Here is a 20,499-nt window from a genome sequence, read left to right on the forward strand (position 1 = left end):
GAGCAGCTTTGGAAGACAGTTTGGCGGTTTCTTACAAAAGTAAACACGCTTACTATATGATCCAACAGTCTTGCTCCTTGGTATTCACCCAAATGAGTTTAAAACTTATGTCCACTCGGCCGGGCACAGTGGCTCACGCCTGTAATCCCAGCACTTTGGGAGGCCGAGGAGGACGGATCACGACATCAGGAGATCGAGACCATCCTGGCTAACATGGTGAAACCTCGTCTGTACTAAAAAATACAAAAAATTAGCCAGGCCTGGTGGCGGGCGCCTGTAGTCCCAGCTACTTGGGAGGCTGAGGCAGGAGAATGGCGTGAACCCAGGAGGCGGAGCTTGCAGTGAGCCGAGATGGCGCCACTGCACTCCAGCCTGGGCGACAGAGCAAGACTCCGTCTCAAAAAACAAACAAACAAACAAAAAACAAAAATAACTTATGTCCACTCAAAAATCTGCACACAGATGTTAGTAGCAGTTATATTCATACCAAAACTTGGAAGCAATCAAGATGTCACTTAGTAGGTGACTGAATAAATAAACTACTACATCCAGACAATGCAATATTATTCAGGGCTAAAATAAAATGAGATCCCAACCCATGAAAAAAACATGGAAGAACCTTAAATGCATATTTGAGTAAAAGAAACCATTCTGACCGTCAGGTGCAGTGGCTCACGCCTTCAATACCAGCACTTTGGGAGGTTGGGGCGGGTGGACATTATACGTCATTATATATTTGTCAAAACCCGTAGAAGACACAACACCTACAGTGAACCTTAATGTAAACTATGGACTTTGGGTAATACCGTGGTGTCAATGTAGGTTAACAGATTATAATAAAAGTACAACTTTATGTGGGGTGTCAATAGTGGGGAAGGCCGGTGAAATGCTCTGTACTTTCTGCTAAGTTTTGCTGCGAACCTAAAACTGCTCTAAAAAATAAAGCATATAAAAGGAAAAATTTGGCCGGGCGCGGTGGCTCACGCCTGTAATCGCAGCACTTTGGGAAGCCGAGGCGGGCGATCGAGATCGAGACCATCCTGGCTAACATGGTGAAACCCCGTCTCTACCAAAAATACAAAAAATTAGCCGGGCGTTGTGGCGGGCGCCTGTCGTCCCAGCTACTCAGGAGGCTGAGGCAGAAGAATGGAGTGCACCCTGGAGGCGGAGGTTGCAGTGAGTCGAGATCGCACCACTGCACTCCAGCCTGGGCGACAGATCGAGACTCCGTCTCAAAAAAAAAAAAAAAAATTTTTTTTTAAGCTGGAACACAGAGGATAAGCAATCCTGCTTCGCCCCTTGCCTCTCGCTCCTGCACGGGGCGAGGCAGGATTGATCAAACCCAGAAAGACTGAGTGAGGATGGATGTTGAACACAGAACTGAAGGATGAATGGGAGTTACCTGAATAGAACCCAGGGGCTTGAGTGCAAGAAGAGGCAGGCATTCCAGGCAGAGGAGAGCAAGGGTAAGGGCCCCACGGCAGGCATTCGAGTAGGAGGGTAGAACTATGATGACAGAAGACTCAGTAACGATCCAAAGAAACCAAATGATTGGGCGCCTTCTTTCGGATCCGTGACTTCCAGCGCCAAGAGTCTCTATTGGCTCTTATACCGTTGCTCTATGAGATAGCAATGTTTTTGTCCTTCAGCCTCCCCTCCGATTGCTGAGCTCCTGGTGTGTTTTGAGGAGTAGAAGGCAAAAAGAACCCTCTTGTTTTTCTTTGGATCTAGAGAGAATCTGAGCAAATGACAAAGCAAATGGGGTAAAATGTCTTTTTGTTTAGTTTTTCCTGATCATCCCATGAGAGGTAAATACATGTTAAGGATAGCTGAATCTGAGTAAAGGGTAGAGAAATGTTCCTTACAAGATTTTTGTTGGCAACTGGTCTAAGTATGAAATTATTTCCAAATAGAAAGCTAAAACAAACAAAACAATTGGCCTTGGGAAACTGGCCAATCTTGAAGTAATCAAGTAATATTGTTAAGGGACAATCAGTGTTGTGAAAACAACACGGACACACCCCCTCCCTCCCCCTCAAAAAAATCCCTAAATTCAGTTCCCCCGTTGCTAATGTGTGATCCTGGCAAAGTCATCTAAGTCGCTGAGCTTCAGTTCCTCCACCCCAGAGAGTTGTTGCAACGATCAAATTAAAGAATGTCTTTCATGAACTATATTATTGCTGCTACCGTAGAAATGGAAAGTGTACAACACTAGATCCAAAACTACTTTTGACACTTCTGAGACTGTGGCTGCGCCTCTGTCACCTTCCAAAGGCCACTAGGCCTTTCCTGAGCTGGCATTGGCAGCGCACACTCTTGCCCGGCTAACCTTTCCAGGTGCGCGGCGCACTGCCTGCTCGGCTCTCCAGGTGGCCGCCGCAGCTGCCCGAGAGCGCAGGCGCAGAGGCAGACCACGTGAGCGCGTGGCCAGGCCTTCCGGCCTAGCCTCCCTGTGGCCCCGCCCCTCTCGAACGCCTTCGCGGGATCGCCCTGGAAACGCATTCTCCGGGACCGGCAGCCGCCAATGGGAAGGGAGTGAGTGCCACGAACAGGCCAATAAGGAGGGAGCAGTGCGGGGTTTAAACCTGAGGCTAGGCTGGCTCTTCCCAGCGTGCTGCGGAGGAACGGCTGTTGGTCTCTGCTGGGTGTAGGTCTTTGGCTGGTCGGGGCTCCGGTGTTCCGCTTCTCCCTGCTGAGCTGCTGTCTGGTGAAGAGGAAGCCATGGCGCTCCGAGTCACCAGGGTGAGCCGCTTAGGACTGCGAACTAACGCGGCCTTCTTCGCTGCTGCCTGCTCGCCCTGCCTCGCCTGCGGGAGCCCCCAGTGCGGGAGAGGGCCGCCGGAGCGATTTGGGGAGGAAGGTGGGAGGGGAGTCACCAAGAAAGCGCCGAGGTGGGCCCAGGCCTGGTGAGGGAGTGTGGGGGACGATGGATGGAAGGAGGAAGGTGAGAAAGAGAAGTGGACTGTTATTGGATAAATGTTTGGGGGAGGTGGAGAGTCGACTGGGAACCTTTTGAAAAAGTGATAGAGGGTCCCTGAGTGGGCCCGCCAGCAACTTTGTAACCTCCTTCCCAGAGAGAAGATGTCTGCAATTGGAGGCTTTTTCGGTTTCCTTTCAAATGTAAATTCTCGGTATTTTAGGGCTAGCCAGGACTAATCAGGGAATCTCTCAATTGGTAAATACAGAGGTCGGCAGAAACTGACTTGTCACGGCCGCAGAGTAGACTCTGGGACCCATGTTTTCCCTCGGAACCCATTTTTAGTCGGCTTTCCTTCTGGGAACTTCTCCTTGTGCCCCACCTTAATTAACCCTTGACTTACTCGAGCCTTCGTGGATCAGCTCTTAAAGTGGTCTTGCTTCTTTCAGAACTCGAAAATTAATGCTGAAAATAAGGCGAAGATCAGCATGGCAGGCGCAAAGCGCGTTCCTACGGCCCCTGCTGCAACCTCCAAGCCCGGACTGAGGCCAAGAACAGCTCTTGGGGACATTGGTAACAAAGTCAGTGAACAACTGCAGGCCAAAATGCCTATGAAGAAGGTAACTCTCTTCCTGACCTAACTTCTGTAAGAGCCCGCCTTCCAACTGTGGCCTTTGATGCAGAAACATTTCATTCTCTCTGTTTCATCTACAGGAAGCAAAACCTTCAGCTACTGGAAAAATCATTGATAAAAAACTACCAAAACCTCTTGAAAAGGTACCTATGCTGGTGCCAGTGCCAGTGTCTGAGCCAGTGCCAGAGCCAGAACCTGAGCCAGAACCTGAGCCTGTTAAAGAAGAAAAACTTTCGCCTGAGCCTATTTTGGTAAACTTATTCTTACCATTGTAGAGTCTGTTGATTATTTCTTGTCCCTTATTTCACTGATACATGCAAGAGCATTCAAATGAATAGTAATATTAATACCATTTATTGAGTGCTTAGCATGAGGCAAGCTCTGCCTAACATTTTACATGCATTAACTCACATAATCTTTACACGTACTCTCTGAGGTATTGTCACCTCTACTATTTAAATCATGGCTTTAGAGAGGTTATGTCAGGGTCACACAGGTAAGTGGCCCATATGGGATTCAAGCTCAGGCTGTCTGGCTTCAGAATCTATGCTTTTAATTGTTAACTGTCTTATATTCTTTCGTTAATGATATTAAATAGTAGCTGCCTGAGCCAAAGGCTTTGTTGTCCAAGTACAAGCCATCTCTGCAGAATTTATCGGCGTAAACATAGAATGTTCTCTTGAATTTTTTTACTGCCGCATATGGCTACTAAATAATAAGCCTGTAACATTGGAATATGCAAAGGAGTAAAACAAGAAGAAGGCAACTTTTCAGGGAGTGGTTAAGAAGATGAATGAACACTTAGCCTCAAAAACAATAACTTTATTAAATATAAGTTATGTAAATGTATTCTATGATAGACCTACCTGTGAAGGAAAAGTAGGTCATGTAGAGGAGGCTGCTTTGATGAAATTGCAATGAACTGCATTCTGAAGCTCTGTTTTTTTAAACTTAGTTAAAACCAGTTGGGAAAATTATCTAAAAAAAATTTTTTTGAGACAGAGTCTGGCTCTGTTGCCCAGGCTGGAGTGCAGTGGCGTGATCTCGGCTCACTGCAACCTCTGCCTCCCAGGTTCAAGCAATTTTCCTGCCTCAGCCTCCCTAATAGCTGGGATTACAGACGCACGCCACCACGCCCAGCTAATTTTCATATTTTTAGTATAGATGGGGTTTCACCATGTTAGTGAACTCCTGACCTCATGATCCGCCCGCCTCGGCCTCCGATAGTGCTGGGGTTACAGGCATTAGCCACAGCGCCCAGCCAGTTTAGCTTCTTATATCTAAGGATAAGACATTGAAAGCTATTGCTTTAGTGTTGAATTTCTGGGCATAGCATATGAAACATGTAGCTAGCACAGTCTTTGGGCATATCAAATTACGTGAGGCTTTCTTGAAAGGCCCATACTGATTCTTACCTTTGCTTTCCCACTTAGTAAGAATGCCTTCCCCACCCTGTCTTTCATTTAGCTAATAACCTTTTCATCCTTGAAAACAGCTCAAGCATCAACTCCTGAAGCTTTCCCAAACTTCCCCCATCTCCACCCCTGTTCCTAGAATCAGTCTTTTTTTTTTCTTTTTTCCTTTGAGACAGTCTCACTCTGTTGCCCAGACTGGAATGCAGTGGTGCCATCTTGGCTCACCACAACCTCTGCCTCCCGAGTTCAGTGATTCTTCTGCTTCAGCCTCCCAAGTAGCTGGGGCTACAGGCACGTGCCACCATGCCTGGCTAATTTTTGTATTTTTAGTAGAGATGGGGTTTCACTATGTTGGCCAGGCTGGTCTCGAACTCTTGATCTCGTGATCCACCCGCCTCAGCCTCCCAAAGTGCTGGGATTACAGGTGTGAGCCACCATGCCCAGCCTTAGTCTTATTTTTGTTTATTTTTTTTTTTCCCCCGAGACGGAGTCTTGCTTTGTCACCTAGGCTGGAGTGCAGTGGCGCGATCTTGGCTCACTGCAACCTCTACCTCCTGGGTTCAAGCAATTCTCTTGCCTCAGCCTCCTGAGTAGCTGGGATTACAGGCGCCAGCTACCACACCCAGCTAATTTTTTTATTTTTTATTTATTTTTTATTTTTTTATTTTTAGTAGAGATGGAGTTTCACGATGTTGGCCAGGCTGGTCTCGAACTCCTGACCTCGTGATCTGCCTGCCTCAGCCTTCCAAAGTGCTGGGATTACAAGCGTGAGCCACCATGCCCGACCTTATTTCTTTACTTTGTCTACTAAATTCAGAGTCCTTTGAGGATGCCATGAAGTCAATGCCTCGTAGAGTTTGACTTCAAGAAGGTGCTCAATAAATGTTTGAACAACGGGATAAAGGGAGCTTGAAGGAAATGGTTAATGGTGGTGAGGTTAGTTAATCCTTAGTAGTCAGGATAGAATTTGTGTTCTTTGAGTAGTGAGAAGCAGTTTATATTATGAAATAAAGACTAAAGACTGAATTGTCATTTATTTGGACTAACTTCACATGTTGCTGATAAAGATTAATTACTTCTCAGTTTCCTTTGCAGCAAAGTCTAGAATGTGAATTTATTTGCTTCCAACTTTAAACTGACTCACTCTAAGTTGGCATTTCACTGTTTTTTTTTTTTGCCCAGGCTGGAGTAGAATGGCGCAATCATAGCTTACTGTATCCTCAAACTCCTGGGCTCAAGTGATCCTCCTGCCTTGGCCTCCTGAGTAGTTAGGACTGTAGGCAGCTGCCTTCATGCCCAGCTAATTTTTTGTAGAGATGAGTTATTGCTATATTGCCCAGGCTGGTCTGGAACTCATGGTCTCAAAGGATCCTCCCACCTCAGCCACCCAAAGTACTGGGATTACAGGCTTGAGCTATTATGCCCAACCTCATTCTTTTTAATTGAAGAATTAAATGATCACTTTTTTTCTTTTTTAACAGAGACAGGGTTTTGCTATGTTGCCCAGGCTGGTCTTGAACTCCTATCCTCAACCTCAGCCTCTCAAAGTGCTGAGATTAAAGGTGTGAGCCACCGCGCCCAACCCAAATGATCACTTTTGATGTTAATCACTTCCTAAAAAGAGATGGAATAAATCTGAAAAGATACTTTTCCTTTAAGGAAATGAATTGTATGTCGATTCAGCAGAATACTATCTTGAGTTGGTACCAATAACCTGAACTTCATGCCCAAACTATAGTGCTTACTTCTATTTGCTATTGTTTCAAGATATCTCTTTGTTTCAAGGTTGATACTCCCTCTCCAAGCCCAATGGAAACATCTGGATGTGCCCCTGCAGAAGAAGACCTGTGTCAGGCTTTCTCTGATGTAATTCTTGCAGTAAATGATGTGGATGCAGAAGATGGAGCCGATCCAAACCTTTGTAGTGAATATGTGAAAGATATTTATGCTTATCTGAGACAACTTGAGGTAAGTATTATCATTAGTTTTTTTTCTAAACTGCATCTAACTTTATGAAAGTATTTTCCATCAACAGTTTATAATAATACAAGCAGGACGTGGGCAGCATTTCTTAAGAGATCGCACTTTCAAATTCTCCTTCATGGAATACCTATAATAAAAAGTCACTAAATAAACCAATGGAGTCTATTTGTCACTTTGTGCAGGGAAGTTCGAAGTTAGGGTGGATACTACTATCGCTTTCTAAAGGAAAATCCACAGATTGAATTTGATATGTATATATGCGATCTCCACCACGTTTGGAATGGTTAAGTCCCAAACTCTGCATTTTAGGTGATCATGGGTCAGGAAGTGGATGAGGATGTAGAATATACTCAAAGACTACAGCCACCCCTAACACAAGGCATTTTGTGTTAGTGTGGCTGATGTGCATCCAGTTGTTGGTGAAATTATTTGTGCCCAAAAGGAGTACACTCAAAAGCTACTTTTTGGTTCACTTCAATTTGATCCCACTTTTGAAACTTTCTATTAATGGCGTTTGCCCTTTCCCTACAAATACAAGCATTCTTTATGGCAGCATAAACATAGTAACATAAACTATACTGTTACCATATTTACTTAGTTTTTTTTTTGTTTTTTTTTTTTTTTTTTGAGACGGAGTCTCACACTGTCGCCCAGGCTAGAGGGCAGTGGTGCGGTCTGGGCTCACTGCAGTCTCCGTCTCCTGGGTTCAAGCAATTCTCCTGCCTCAGCCTCCCAAGTAGTTGGGGTTGCAAGCACACACCACCATGCCTGGCTAATTTTTTGTATTTTTATTTGGTTTTGGCTTTTTTGAGACAGGGTCTTGCTCTGTTGCCCAGGCTGGAGTGCAGTGGTGCAATCTCAGCTCAATGCAGTCTCCGCCTCAGGTCAAGTGATTTTCATGGCTCAGCCTCCCGAGCAGCTGGGATTACAGGTGCCCACCACAACACCCAGCTAATTTTTGTACTTTTAGTAGAGATGAGGTATCACCATATTGGCCAGGCTGGTCTCGAACTCCTGACCTTAGATGATCCACCCATCCCGGCCTCCCAAAGTGCTGGGATTACAGGCATGAGCAACCGCACCCAGCCCCCAGTTGTTTTTAATGCATTGTCTTATGTTGTCACTGACATGTTCATCTCTTGCCTGCTCCTTTTTGGCCTCTCCTTTTTCTATAGGATTCTTCTGCAAGACTTCTTTGCCAGGAGCAGCCTTCTGCTTTAAGTTTCCCATCTTTCTAGTGCTTTTTAAAGTTGTGTTCTAACTTTGGAGGATTCAACTTAGTAAATGTGCTGTTTCTTTTTTTTTTTTTTGAGACAGAGTCTCGCTCTGTCACCCAGGCTGGTGTGCAGTGGCACAATCTCGGCTCACTGCAAGCCCCGCCTCCCGGGTTCACGCCATTCTCCTGCCTCAGCCTCCTGAGTAGCTGGGACTACAGGCGTCTGCCACCACGCCCGGCGAATTTTTTATATTTTTAGTAGAGACGGAGTTTCACTATGTTAGCCAGGATGGTCTCAATCTCCTGACCTCATGATCCACCCGCCTCGGCCTCCCAAAGTGCTGGGATTACAGGTGTGAGCCACCGCGCCCAGCCTGTAAATGTGCTGTTTCTTGATGCTTCGTTCTTGTTCTGTGCAAGGCCATATATGCAAAGCAACCCCTCAAGTGGCAGAGGAGCTGAGAAACCAAGGAATTAGGCAGATAAATGGAGTTTGCTGGTATTGGGTGACTGATTAGGGGGAATTTACAGACATAAGTGTGGTCTTTGATGGCTGTAAGATGTAGATCTCTGCACTGTAACCCCTCGTACCCATGGCTTGAGTACATATACATTTTCTTGGGGAAAGTATACATGCTCTAGAATCAATGTGTGGGTGGCTGACAGAATGCTGCAGGCATCACAGCCTATAATGTATACAATAGTATCAAGGGCTGTTTTGGAGGAAAGGCCAAACTTAAAGTGAATAGGCAGAAGTCACATTGGATTAGCATTTAAAATAAAGTCACTCTTGTCCCCACAGTTCTTAGCTATGTTGCTGTTGGGGTTTAACCCAGGAGCAGGCAGGAGTGTTGTAGTACATGGGTTCCAGCTGCCCTGGGAGTTACTGATATTTTTTCTACATAAAGCTCAGGTTCTAAGTTTAGAGGTTTAAGTGAAAAGATCTGAGATGATAGTATAGTATCTTTATTTGGAAGGGAGTGGACCAGCAGCAGTTGTGGTGAAGAATATCGTTAAGACCTGACAATATAAAAAAGCTGTCATACTGTCCCATCTAATATTTGCCTTTTTTTTTTCTTTTTTTGTTGGGGAGACAGTCTCACTCTGTCACCCAGGCTGGAGTGCAGTGGTGCAATCTCGGCTCCCTGCAACTTCCACCTCCCAGGTTCAAGCAATTCTCCTGCCTCAGCCTCCCAAGTAGCTGGGACTACAGGTGTGTGCAACCATGCCCAGCTAATTTTTGTATTTTTAATAAAGACAGGTTTTGCCTTGTTGGCCAGGCTGGTCTCGAACTCCTGGCCTCAAGCAATCTGCCAACTTCAGCCTCCCAAAGTGCTGGGATTACAGGCGTGAGCCACCACGCCGGCCTTCATGTTTGCTTTCTTTCTTGGTGATGGTGTTGTTTGTGGTGACCATATGAATAATTGAATTAAGAACTGATATAGATTATAAATGCCCCAGTGCTACTGTAGGAACTGACTGATCTTTCTGTACATAAATGTGTCACATGAAGTCATATTTCTAAGAATAATCAGCATTTTCTTTTGCAGGAAGAGCAAGCAGTCAGACCAAAATACCTACTGGGTCGGGAAGTCACTGGAAACATGAGAGCCATCCTAATTGACTGGCTAGTACAGGTTCAAATGAAATTCAGGTTGTTGCAGGAGACCATGTACATGACTGTCTCCATTATTGATCGGTTCATGCAGGTGAGCATTTCAGTAAGAGTTTTCCCTTCTAGGATTCTAGCCAAGTCATAAGAAACTGACATTTTCAGGCCATTCCGGGCGCAGTGGCTCATGCCTGTAATCCCAGCGGGCGGGTGGATCACAAGGTTAGGAGATTGAGACCATCCTGGCTAACGCAGTAAAACCCTGTCTCTACTAAAAATACAAAAAATTAGCCGGGCGTGGTGGCGGGCGCCTGTAGTCCCAGCTACTGGAGGCAGAGGTTGCAGTGAGCTGAGATCGTGCCATTGCACTCCAGCCTGGGCGACAGAGCGAGACTCAAAAAAAAAAAAAGAAAGAAAGAAACCGACTTTTTCAACTAAAATCTTTCTTGGGGGATATGGTGTCATTAATTAAGATTTTGCTATGGGAGAATGTCTTTCTACCTCTCCTTCATCACAGCTCTGTGTCTCCTTTTCAAACATTTTATTCACCCTGTTGAAATTCCCATTGCAGAATAATTGTGTGCCCAAGAAGATGCTGCAGCTGGTTGGTGTCACTGCCATGTTTATTGCAAGCAAATATGAAGAAATGTACCCTCCAGAAATTGGTGACTTTGCTTTTGTGACTGACAACACTTACACTAAGCACCAAATCAGACAGATGGAAATGAAGATTCTAAGAGCTTTAAACTTTGGTCTGGGTCGGCCTCTACCTTTGCACTTCCTTCGGAGAGCATCTAAGATTGGAGAGGTACAGGTTTCTTGAGAAACCTCTCCGTGTGGGTACATTAGGGGGAACACTGCTTGCTGACCAAGCACGTTGAATTCAACTGACCTGGATTATACCTAACTACATGGGGAAGAGATAAAGTTGTTCTTTATTTCTAGTCAGGCTGCATGTTAATATTAGGGCTTTCCATGGGCATTTGAGAGTTTGTAGACAAACATTTGTAGTTAAAGATATATATGGGCATGCAGGTTAGTGCCAAAGGAAAATTTTCTGAAAGAAACTCAGTAACATGGGTTTTGTTTCAGGTTGATGTCGAGCAACATACTTTGGCCAAATACCTGATGGAACTAACTATGTTGGACTATGACATGGTGCACTTTCCTCCTTCTCAAATTGCAGCAGGAGCTTTTTGCTTAGCACTGAAAATTCTGGATAATGGTGAATGGGTAAGCTGTGTCCCACATAACTCCTAAGCTTTTAAATTGTAAAGAGTGTTTGACTAAATACAGAACTTTTGTTATTAAAAGGCAATTCAAGTGGTTCACAAATATGGGATCTACTGAAGGAATAGTTAAAAAAGATGTCTTAGAATGTTTCCACATCTTTTTGTTTTTGAGACAAGGTCTCGCTCTGTCGCCCAGGCTGGAGTGCAATGGTGCAGTCTTGGCCCACTGCAACATCAGCCTCCAGAGTAGCTGGGATTACAGGTGCCTGTCTAGTTTTTAAATTTTTTTCATGTCAGACGGGTAATATGTCTACATTGTAACAAGGTTTGAGGGTGGCACATTTCACACGTTCACATGAACACCAAATCATCACACTTATGAACTACAAAAGAGTCGCCCACCAGCCTGGGCAACATAGCAAATCCTCATCTTTACAAAAAATATATAAAAAATATATATATATACAGGCACACGCCTGTGGTCCCAGCTACTCTGGAGGCTGAGCTTTGTATTTTTTGTAGACATGGGGTCTCTCTATATTACCCAGGCTGGTCTTGAAACTCTGGGCTCAAGCGATCCACCCACCTCCACTTACCAAAGTGTTGGAATTACAGGCGTGAGCCATTGCAACCAGTCGAGTGTTTCCATTTCTTTGCCTGATTTCAACTTTATTCCCTTTGAGAAAGGTGGAGCAACTTTTACTCCTTACAGATGGAGAAACTTGAAGGTCAAATGACATACTAGTAGTTCATTCATATTCATTGATTCAACAAATGCTTCTCCTATTCTCCTATGTGACAGGCACTACCCTAGGTCTTTTTTTTTTTTTTTTTGAGACAGAGTCTCACTCTGTTGCCCAGGCTGGAGTGCAGTGGCGCGATCTCGGCTCACTGCAACCTCCGCCTCCTGGGTTCACGCCATTCTCCTGACTCAGCCTCCCGAGTAGCTGGGACTACAGGCGCCTGCCACCACGCCCGGCTAATTTTTTATATATATATTTTTTTAGAGATGGGTTTTCACCGTGTTAGCCAGGATGGTCTCGATCTCCTGACCTCGTGATCCTCCCACCTTGACCTCCCAAAGTGCTGGGATTGCAGGCGTGAGCCACCGTGCCTGGCCTACCCTAGGTCTCAAGAATAGAACTATGCAGCCGGATGCAGTGGCTTACACCTGTAATCCCAGCACTTTGGGAGGCAGAGGTGGGCAGATCACGAGCTCAAAAGTTCAAGACCAGCCTGGACCAACATGGTGAAACCCTATCTCTACTAAAAATACAAAAATTAGCCAGGCGTGGCAGTGCGCGCCTATAATCCCAGCTACTCAGGAGGCTGAGGCAGGAGAATCACTTGAACCTGGGGGCGGAGGTTGCAGTGAGCCGAGATCATACCATGCACTCCAGCCTGGAGCGAGACTCCATCTCAAAAAAAAAAAAAAAAAAGAATTACAAAGTTGGCCTCAAGGAAGTGGAGTCTAGTTTTAGGGTGGGCAAGTCAGCAATTACAAAAGTGCAATTAGCTTTGAGCAGAGGTTCCTATAGAAGCATGAGAGCACCTAGGAAAGGAGTCTTTAGCTTTGTCTTAAATTTCAATTATATTAATTAGTTATACAGTACCCATCCCTTCCCCACTCCTGAATAACATCTGACATCTAGAAACTTTATGAAAATCATTATTGATTGAGCATTGTTAACATTAACTTGTTGCCTTAGACACCAACTCTACAGCATTACCTGTCATATACTGAAGAATCTCTTCTTCCAGTTATGCAGCACCTGGCTAAGAATATAGTCATGGTAAATCAAGGACTTACAAAGCACATGGTGAGTCAATATAGTGGCATTGTAAGATGTTGAAAAGTGTAATAATTCAAACTTAATGCCTGCAAATGCCTGGTTTATTTTTAATGAGTTAATGTTTTAAATGAATACCTGTATCATTGCATCTTGTGATTTTTTTTTTTTTTTTTTTTTTGCCTCTTTAATTGCTATCCTTTTGTCTTCCAGACTGTCAAGAACAAGTATGCCACATCGAAGCATGCTAAGATCAGCACTCTACCACAGCTGAATTCTGCACTAGTTCAAGATTTAGCCAAGGCTGTGGCAAAGGTGTAACTTGTAAACTTGAGTTGGAGTACTATATTTACAAATAAAATTGGCACCATGTGCCATCTGTACATATTACTGTTGCATTTACTTTTAATAAAGCTTGTGGCCCCTTTTACTTTTTTATAGCTTAACTAATTTGAATGTGGTTACTTCCTACTGTAGGGTAGCAGAAAAGTTGTCTTAAAAGGTATGGTGGGAATATTTTTAAAAACTCCTTTTGGTTTACCTGGGGATCCAATTGATGTATATGTTTATATACTGGGTTCTTGTTTTATATACCTGGCTTTTACTTTATTAATATGAGTTACTGAAGGTGATGGAGGTATTTGAAAATTTTACTTCCATAGGACATACTGCATGTAAGCCAAGTCATGGAGAATCTACTGCATAGTTCTATTTTAAAGTAAAAGTCTACCACCGAATCCCTAGTCCCCGTTTTCTGTTTCTTCTTGTGATTGCTGCCATAATTCTAAGTTATTTACTTTTACCACTATTTAAGTTATCAACTTTAGCTAGTATCTTCAAGCTTTCACTTTGATAAATGAGAACTTTATATTCTAAGCCAGTTTTCATTTTGGTGTTGTGTTTTGGTTAATAAAACAATACTCAAATACAAAAGGTATCTTTTTTAAAAAGTTAATTTACTGCTTCCTTAGGCTCTTTCTAAATCCCACCCACCTGAAGGACATCAATTATGGATTTATCCTTCATGCCTTGTATAAATACAGATGTGCATATTAATTTTTTAAAAATATGGTTCATTCTATATACATAATAATTACTTTCAACATACATAAGCCTAGCTGTATTTGTGCATTATATTACGTGGTACAGATAAATAGTCATGTGCCCCATGAACATTTTGGTCAAAGATAGACTACAGATACAATGGTGGTCCCATAAGATTATGATGCCATATTTTTACTGTACCTCTTCTTGTGCCTAGATACACAAATAGTGACTTGTGTTATAATTGCCTGCAGTATTCAATAACATGGTGTATAGGTTTGTAGCCTAGGAGCTATAAGCTATACTATATAGCCTAGGAGTGCAGTAGGGTATGCCATCTAGATTTGTGTGAGTACACTGATGTTTGAACAATAAAATCACCTAATGATACGTTTCTCAAATCATATCCCAATCCTTAAGCAACACATGACTAATGGATTCAACCATTTCCCCTGTTCATTCAGATTGCTTTTTCTTTTTGCCCCTACAATTTTGTTGATAGTACTGTTTTTTGGGGCTTTTGTTTTTTTTTGTTTTTTTTTTTGAGACAAGAGTCTCACTCTGTCACCAGGCTGGAGTGCAATGACGCGATCTCAGCTCACTGCAACCTCTGCTTCCCAGGTTCAAGCGATTCTCCTGCCTCAGCCTCCTGAGTAGCTGAGATTACAGGCATGCGCCACTGCGCCCAGCTAATTTTGTATTTTTAGTAGAGACGCGGTTTCACCATGTTGGTCAGGCTGGTCTTGAACTCCCGACCTCAGGTGATCTACCCGCCTCAGCTTCCCAAAGTGCTGGGATTAAAGGCGTGAGCCACCACACCTGGCCAATATACTGTTTTATACCATGCTTTTTTGTGTGTATTCTAGGTTCCCTAAAGCAAACATACATTTTAAATTTTGATAGAACCAGATGACGTACAAAAGTGCCTGTTTTCTCTGCATTATTAAAACTGAAGGTAATCAGTCTTTCATTTCTATGACTCCAACTGGCAAAAAATATTTGCCATTTTAACTTTTTTTTTTTGAGACAGAGTCAAAAAGTGCCAGTTTTCTCTGCATTATTAAAACCGAAGGTAATCAGTCTTTTATTTCTATGACTCCAACTGGCAAAAGATATTTGCCACATTAACTTTTTTTTTTTTTTTTTTTTTGAGACGGAGGCTCACACTCACCCAGGCTGGAGTGCAATGGCATGATCTCGGCTCACTGCAACCTCCGCCTCCCAGGTTCAAGCGATTCTCCTGCCTCAGCCTCCCAAGTAGCTGGGATTACAGGCACATGCCACCACACCCGGCTAATTTTTTTGTATTTTTAGTAGAAACGGGATTTCACCGTGTTAGCCAGGATGGTCTCAATCTCCAGACTTCGTGATCGCCCACCTCAGCCTCCCAAAGTGCTAGGATTACAGGCGTGAGCCACCGAGCCTGGCCCTCAGTAGGCAATTTTTATATGTGGTATAAAGTCAAATTCTTACAGATGGATACCCGCTTATGCCAGTGCCATGACTGAAACCCTCCTTGTCCAACTTGAAATATCTTCAATGCCCATCTATTCTTCCTTGATCTTGTTTTTTCCTGTGATAATACAATAGTATTTACCAGTTAATCAGTTAAGATGAGGCTTACCAAATATATGGGGGTACTACCGAACACTTTTCTATAAAAACTTTAAAATTGTGTACAGTTACCAAAAAGTTCCTTTGAGTTTTGTTGTTGTTGATGTTTTGTTTTTTGAGAGGGAGTCTCGTTCTGTTGCCCAGACTGGAGTGCAGTGGCGCGATCTCAGCCCACTGCAACCTCTGCCTCCCTGGTTCAAGTGATTCTCCTGCCTCAGCCCCCGGAGTAGCTGGGACTACAGGCACGGGCCACCATGCCTGGCTAATTTTTTTGTATTTTTAGTAGAGACAGGGTTTCACCACGTTGGCAGTTTGGTCTCAAACTTTTGACCTCAGGTGATCCGCCCGCCTCAGCCTCCCAAAGTGCTGGGATTACAGGCGTGACCCACCGCACCCGACCCTCCTTTGAGATTTTGACTATACATTATGTACTAGCTTGGGATAGACTGACATATTACCTTACCATCTAGAAACTATCAATCCTTGTTGCATGCCCTTCAATAACGTTGGAATATAATTGTATAATTCTACAACTTTTTAAAATTTATGGGTGGATTTATGCCTTTTGCCTTTTGTCGTTATTGTGAATAGGATATATTTCCCACTTCTGTTTCTTTTTTTCTTCATCTCCCTAGTAGTGTATTCCACTCCTGTTTTGTTTTAAATAGAGACAATGTCTCACTCTGTCGCCCAGGGTGGAGTACAGTGGTGCAATCATAGTGCACTGCAGCCCTGAACTCCAGCTATCCTACCACCTCAGCTTTCTAGGTAGCTATGACTACAGGTGGGCTAACCACATTTGGCTAATATTTTATTTTTTCCTTTTTTGTGTAGAGATGGGGTCTCACTATGTTGTCCAAGCTGGTCTCAAACTCCTGGCCTCAAGTGACTCTCCCACTTCAGCCTCTTAAAGCACCGGGATTATAGACGTGAGCCAACGCGCCTGACCCCCCACTTCTATTTTTAATTTCTTATCCAGTTGACATCAGTTTTCCTTCTTTAATATTTTTGTTGTTGTTGTTGTTGTTGAGACGGAGTCTAGCTCTGTTGCCCAAGCTGGAGTGCAGGTGGCGCGATCTCGGCTCACTGCAAGCTCCGTCCCCTAGGTTCACACCATTCACCTGCCTCAGCCTCCCGAGTAGCTGGGACTATGGGTGCCCGCCACCACGCCCAGCTAATTTTTTGTATTTTTAGTAGAGACGGGGTTTCACTGTGCCAGCCAGGATGATCTCGATCTCCTGACCTCATGATCCACCCGGCAGTGGCCCCCCAAAATGCTGAGATTACAGGTGTGAGCCACCGCGCCCGGCCCTTCTTGAGTGTTTTTTATTGGAGAATTTTCTAGTCCTTAAATCCAAAAGTTTCACCTATTTTATAATATTAGAATCTCTGAAATAATCAGTGATAATAAATGGTTTCCTGTCGCTGAATTGATGTCACACAGTAACAGAAACTATAAAGACCAATTAAATAGCAAAAAATATCAAATGATAAAAATACTATGTCATGTTTATTTTTTAAATTTTGATTCCATGCTGTGCTCAAACTGTGGAGTTTTTAATAGGCAAGGTTGTGGAATTCCATTAACGTTTTCAGCATGTGACATCATTTTGCCTTCTCTCTTTCCATACAGTATTCCACATTAAAGATTTCCTATTGTGTCCAAAATTGGTTCCTTCTGGTGGGTTCTTGGTCTCGTTGACTTCAAGAATGAAGCCACGGACCCTCGCGGTGAGTGTTACAGTTCTTAAAGATGGTGTGTCCGGAGTTTATTCCTTCTGATGTTCAGGTGTGTCCGGAATTTCTTCCTTCTGGTGGGTTCGTGTTCTCGCTGACTTCAGGAGTGAAGCCGCAGTCCTTCGACCTTTGCAGTGAGTGTTACAGAGTGTTACAGCTCATAAAGACAGCACTGTTCGTTCCTCCCGGTGGGTTCATGGTCTCGCTGGCTTCAGGCGTGAAGCTGCAGACCTTCCCGTGAGTGTTACAGCTCATAAAGGCAGTACAGACCCAAAGAGTGAGCAGCAGCAGGATTTAACTGCAAAAAGCAAAACTGCAAAGAACAAAACAACAAACATTCCACAGCATAGAGTGGAACCCACACCGCTGCTGGTGCAAGTGGCCAGCTTTTATTCCCTAATTTGGCCCCGCCCACATCCTGCTGATTGGTCCATTTTACAGAGTGCTGATTGGTCCATCTTACAGAGTGCTTATTGGTCCATTTTTACAGAGTGCTGATTGGTGTGTTTACAAACCTTTCTAGACACAGGGCACTGATTGGTGCATTTTTACAAAGTGCTGATTGGTGCATTTACAAATCTTTAGTTAGACACAGAGTGCTCATTGGTGTGTTTACAAACCTTTAGGTAGACAGAAAAGTTCTCCAAGTCCCTTACCTGATTAGCTAGACAGAGAAGCCCAGCTGGCATCATCTCTCACTATGGTGGAATGAATTCTTGCTTATGGTATATACATTTAGTTTGCTAATATTTCACTTACAAATTTTTGCAGCTCGGGCCAGGCGTGGTGGCTCACGCCTGTAATCCCAGCACTTTAGGAGGCCAAGACGGGCGGATCACGAGGTCAGGAGATAGAGACCATCCTGGCTAACACTGTGAAACCCCGTCTCTACTAAAAATACAAAAAAATTAGCCGGGTGTGGTGGTGGGCACCTGTGGTCCCAGCTACTTGGGAGGCTGAGGCAGGAGAATGGCATGAACCCGGGAGGCGGAGCTTGTAGTGAGCTGTGATTGCGCCACTGCACTCCAGCCTGGGCGACAGAGGGAGACTCCATCTCGAAAAAAAAAAAAATTTTTTTTTTAGCTCATGGAAAATTTGCTTGATTTTTGTTGCTACTGTTGTCTCGTGATTTATTTTACTAGCCTTAAGGTAGATTAGCGAGGGTTTCATCTTTTTTTTTTTTCTTTTTTTGAGATGCAATCTTGCTCCGTCGTCAGGCGGGAATGCAGTGGCACGATCTTGGCTCACTGCCTCCCGGGTTCAAGTGATTCTCATGCCTCAGCCTCCCGAGTAGCTGGGACTACAGGCGCATGCCACCACGCCCGGCTAATTTTTTTAATTTTTATTTTAGTAGAGACAGGGTTTCACCATGTTGGCCAGGATGGTCTCTATCTCCTGACCTCATGTTCTGCCTGCCTTGGCCTCCCAAAGTGCTGGGATTACAGGTGTGAGCCACCGCGCCTGGCCGGTTTCTTTCTTTCTCTTTTTTTTTTTGAGAGGGAGTTTCACTCTTGTTGCCCAGGCTGGAGTGCAATGGTGCAATCTGGGCTCACGGCAACCCCTGCCTCCTGGGTTCAAGGGATTCTCCTGCCTCAGCCTCCCGAGTAGCTGGGATTACAGGCATGCACCACCATGCCCGTTAATTTTGTATTTTTAGCAGAGACAGGGTGTCTTCATGTTGGTCAGGCTGGTCTCAAACTCCCGACCTCAGGTGATCGGGCCTCCCAAAGTGTTGGGACTACAGGCGTGAGCCATCACACCCGGCCAGTTTCATCTTTTTAAAGCCTTAAATCATTTGAAGTACCCATTCATTCGTTGGAAACTAGCTAAATTAAACAGTAAAGTCCTTTGTCCTGGAGCTATTAAATATAATAGGCCAGTCACAGTAGCTCACACCTGTAATCCCAGCACTTTGCAAGGCTGAGGTGGGTGTACTGCTTGAGACCAGGAGCTCAAGACCAGCCTGGGCAACATGGCGAAATCTCATCTATACAAAAATTAGCCAGGCGTACTGGAGTGCACCTGTGATTCCAGCTACCCCGGAAGCTGAGGTGGGAGAATCCCTGAGCCAGGGAAGTCAAGACTACAGTGAGCCAAGATCGCACGACTGCACTCCAGCCTGGGTGTGGGAGTGAGACCCTGTCCCAAAAAATAAAATGGTAGATATTCCATGCTTTTTTGGTCTCCTCTAAAAATTTTTCTCTCTGTATGATATAATCACTCTTTTAGAGATGTTCCCCTGGCCCCCACCCCCACCCCGCAGCACTAATAGAAAATCATGTCCATGTTTGGTGGCTCATGCCTATAATCCCAGCACTTTGGGATGCTGAGACAGGAGGATTGCTTGAGGCCAGGAGTTCAAGACTGACCTGGGCAACATAGTGAGACCCTGTCTCTAAAAAAATATAAAAAATCGAATCTTAGCACTTTAGGAGGCCTAGTCAGGAGGATTGCTTGAGCCCAGGAATCTGAGACCAGCCTGGGCAACATGGTGAGACCCTGTCTGTATTAGAAAAAATATATATAAAATTTAAAAAATTAGGCCGGCAGTCATGGTGGTATGTGCCTGTAGGCGCAATCTTGGCTCACTGCAACCTCCCCCTCCCAGATTCAAGCGATTCTCCTGCCTCAGCCTCCTGAGTAGCTGGGATTACAGGCATGTGCCACTACGCCTGGCTAATTTTTGTATTTTTAGTAGAGATGGGGTTTCACCATGTTGGTCAGGCTGGTCTCGAACTCCTGACCTCATGATCCGCCCACCGTGGCCTCCTAAAGTGCTGGGATTAAAGGCGTGAGTCACCGCACCTGGCCAGTCAATATCTTTTGAGATTTTATTTATTTATTTATTTATTTATTATTTGTCAGACAGCTTGATGTTGGGTGTTTTTTTTTAAGAATTTTCAATACTTGCCTCCTCAGAAGAAAGGATTTGACTGAGGGGCATAAGGCAGAAGGAGAAACCCAGGCAAGTTTCAGAGCAGTAGTGAAAGTTTATTAAAAAGCCTCAGAACAGTAAGGAAAGGAAGGAAAGTAAAGAAAAGAAGGAAAGGTATGTGCTTTCCTTGGTTGATAAACCAAGTGTGCCTGGTGATTTTTAATGTTACTGAAGATGTGGCATGTTAAAAAGGCATCTTTCTGCTAGCACAGTGGCTCACATCTGTAATCCTATGATTGTTTTTGTTTTAAATCTTGGCCAGGCTGATCTCGAACTCCTGGGCTCGACAGATCCTCTTGCCTCAGCCTCCCAAAGTGCTGGGATTACTGGCATAAGCCACCACACCCAGCAGTGTAATCCCAGTGTTTTG

General features: G+C 44.3%; 1 protein-coding gene, 1 long non-coding RNA gene and 1 other non-coding gene across 3 annotated transcripts in view; 1 reads left to right on the forward strand and 2 right to left on the reverse strand.

The window, feature by feature from the left end:
* The window catches only part of LOC129037566 (uncharacterized), a 45,208-nt gene extending 42,713 nt beyond the window's left edge, over positions 1-2,495 (reverse strand). Inside the window, exons 1-2 of the long non-coding RNA XR_008502843.2 lie at positions 2,330-2,495; positions 1,403-1,738 (exon numbers count right to left, since the gene is read on the reverse strand). This is a non-coding gene — a long non-coding RNA (uncharacterized LOC129037566). The remainder of the gene's footprint in view (positions 1-1,402; positions 1,739-2,329) is intronic.
* Positions 1,449-13,245, forward strand: CCNB1 (cyclin B1). Its single transcript, XM_054489835.1, has 9 exons — positions 1,449-2,742; positions 3,367-3,537; positions 3,632-3,802; positions 6,752-6,934; positions 9,716-9,874; positions 10,349-10,585; positions 10,870-11,010; positions 12,719-12,829; positions 13,013-13,245. Exons 1-9 carry the CDS (start codon positions 2,722-2,724, stop codon positions 13,118-13,120), a joined length of 1,302 nt encoding a protein of 433 aa, XP_054345810.1. The 5' UTR covers positions 1,449-2,721; the 3' UTR covers positions 13,121-13,245.
* LOC129037735 (small nucleolar RNA U13) lies at positions 11,301-11,404 on the reverse strand. Its single transcript, XR_008502958.1, has one exon. It is a non-coding gene; the product is annotated as a small nucleolar RNA U13 (small nucleolar RNA).
* Positions 13,246-20,499: the final 7,254 nt, after the last annotated feature.

This window comes from Pongo pygmaeus, chromosome 4 (assembly GCF_028885625.2).
Source record: "Pongo pygmaeus isolate AG05252 chromosome 4, NHGRI_mPonPyg2-v2.0_pri, whole genome shotgun sequence".
Taxonomy (NCBI): Eukaryota; Metazoa; Chordata; class Mammalia; order Primates; family Hominidae; genus Pongo; species Pongo pygmaeus.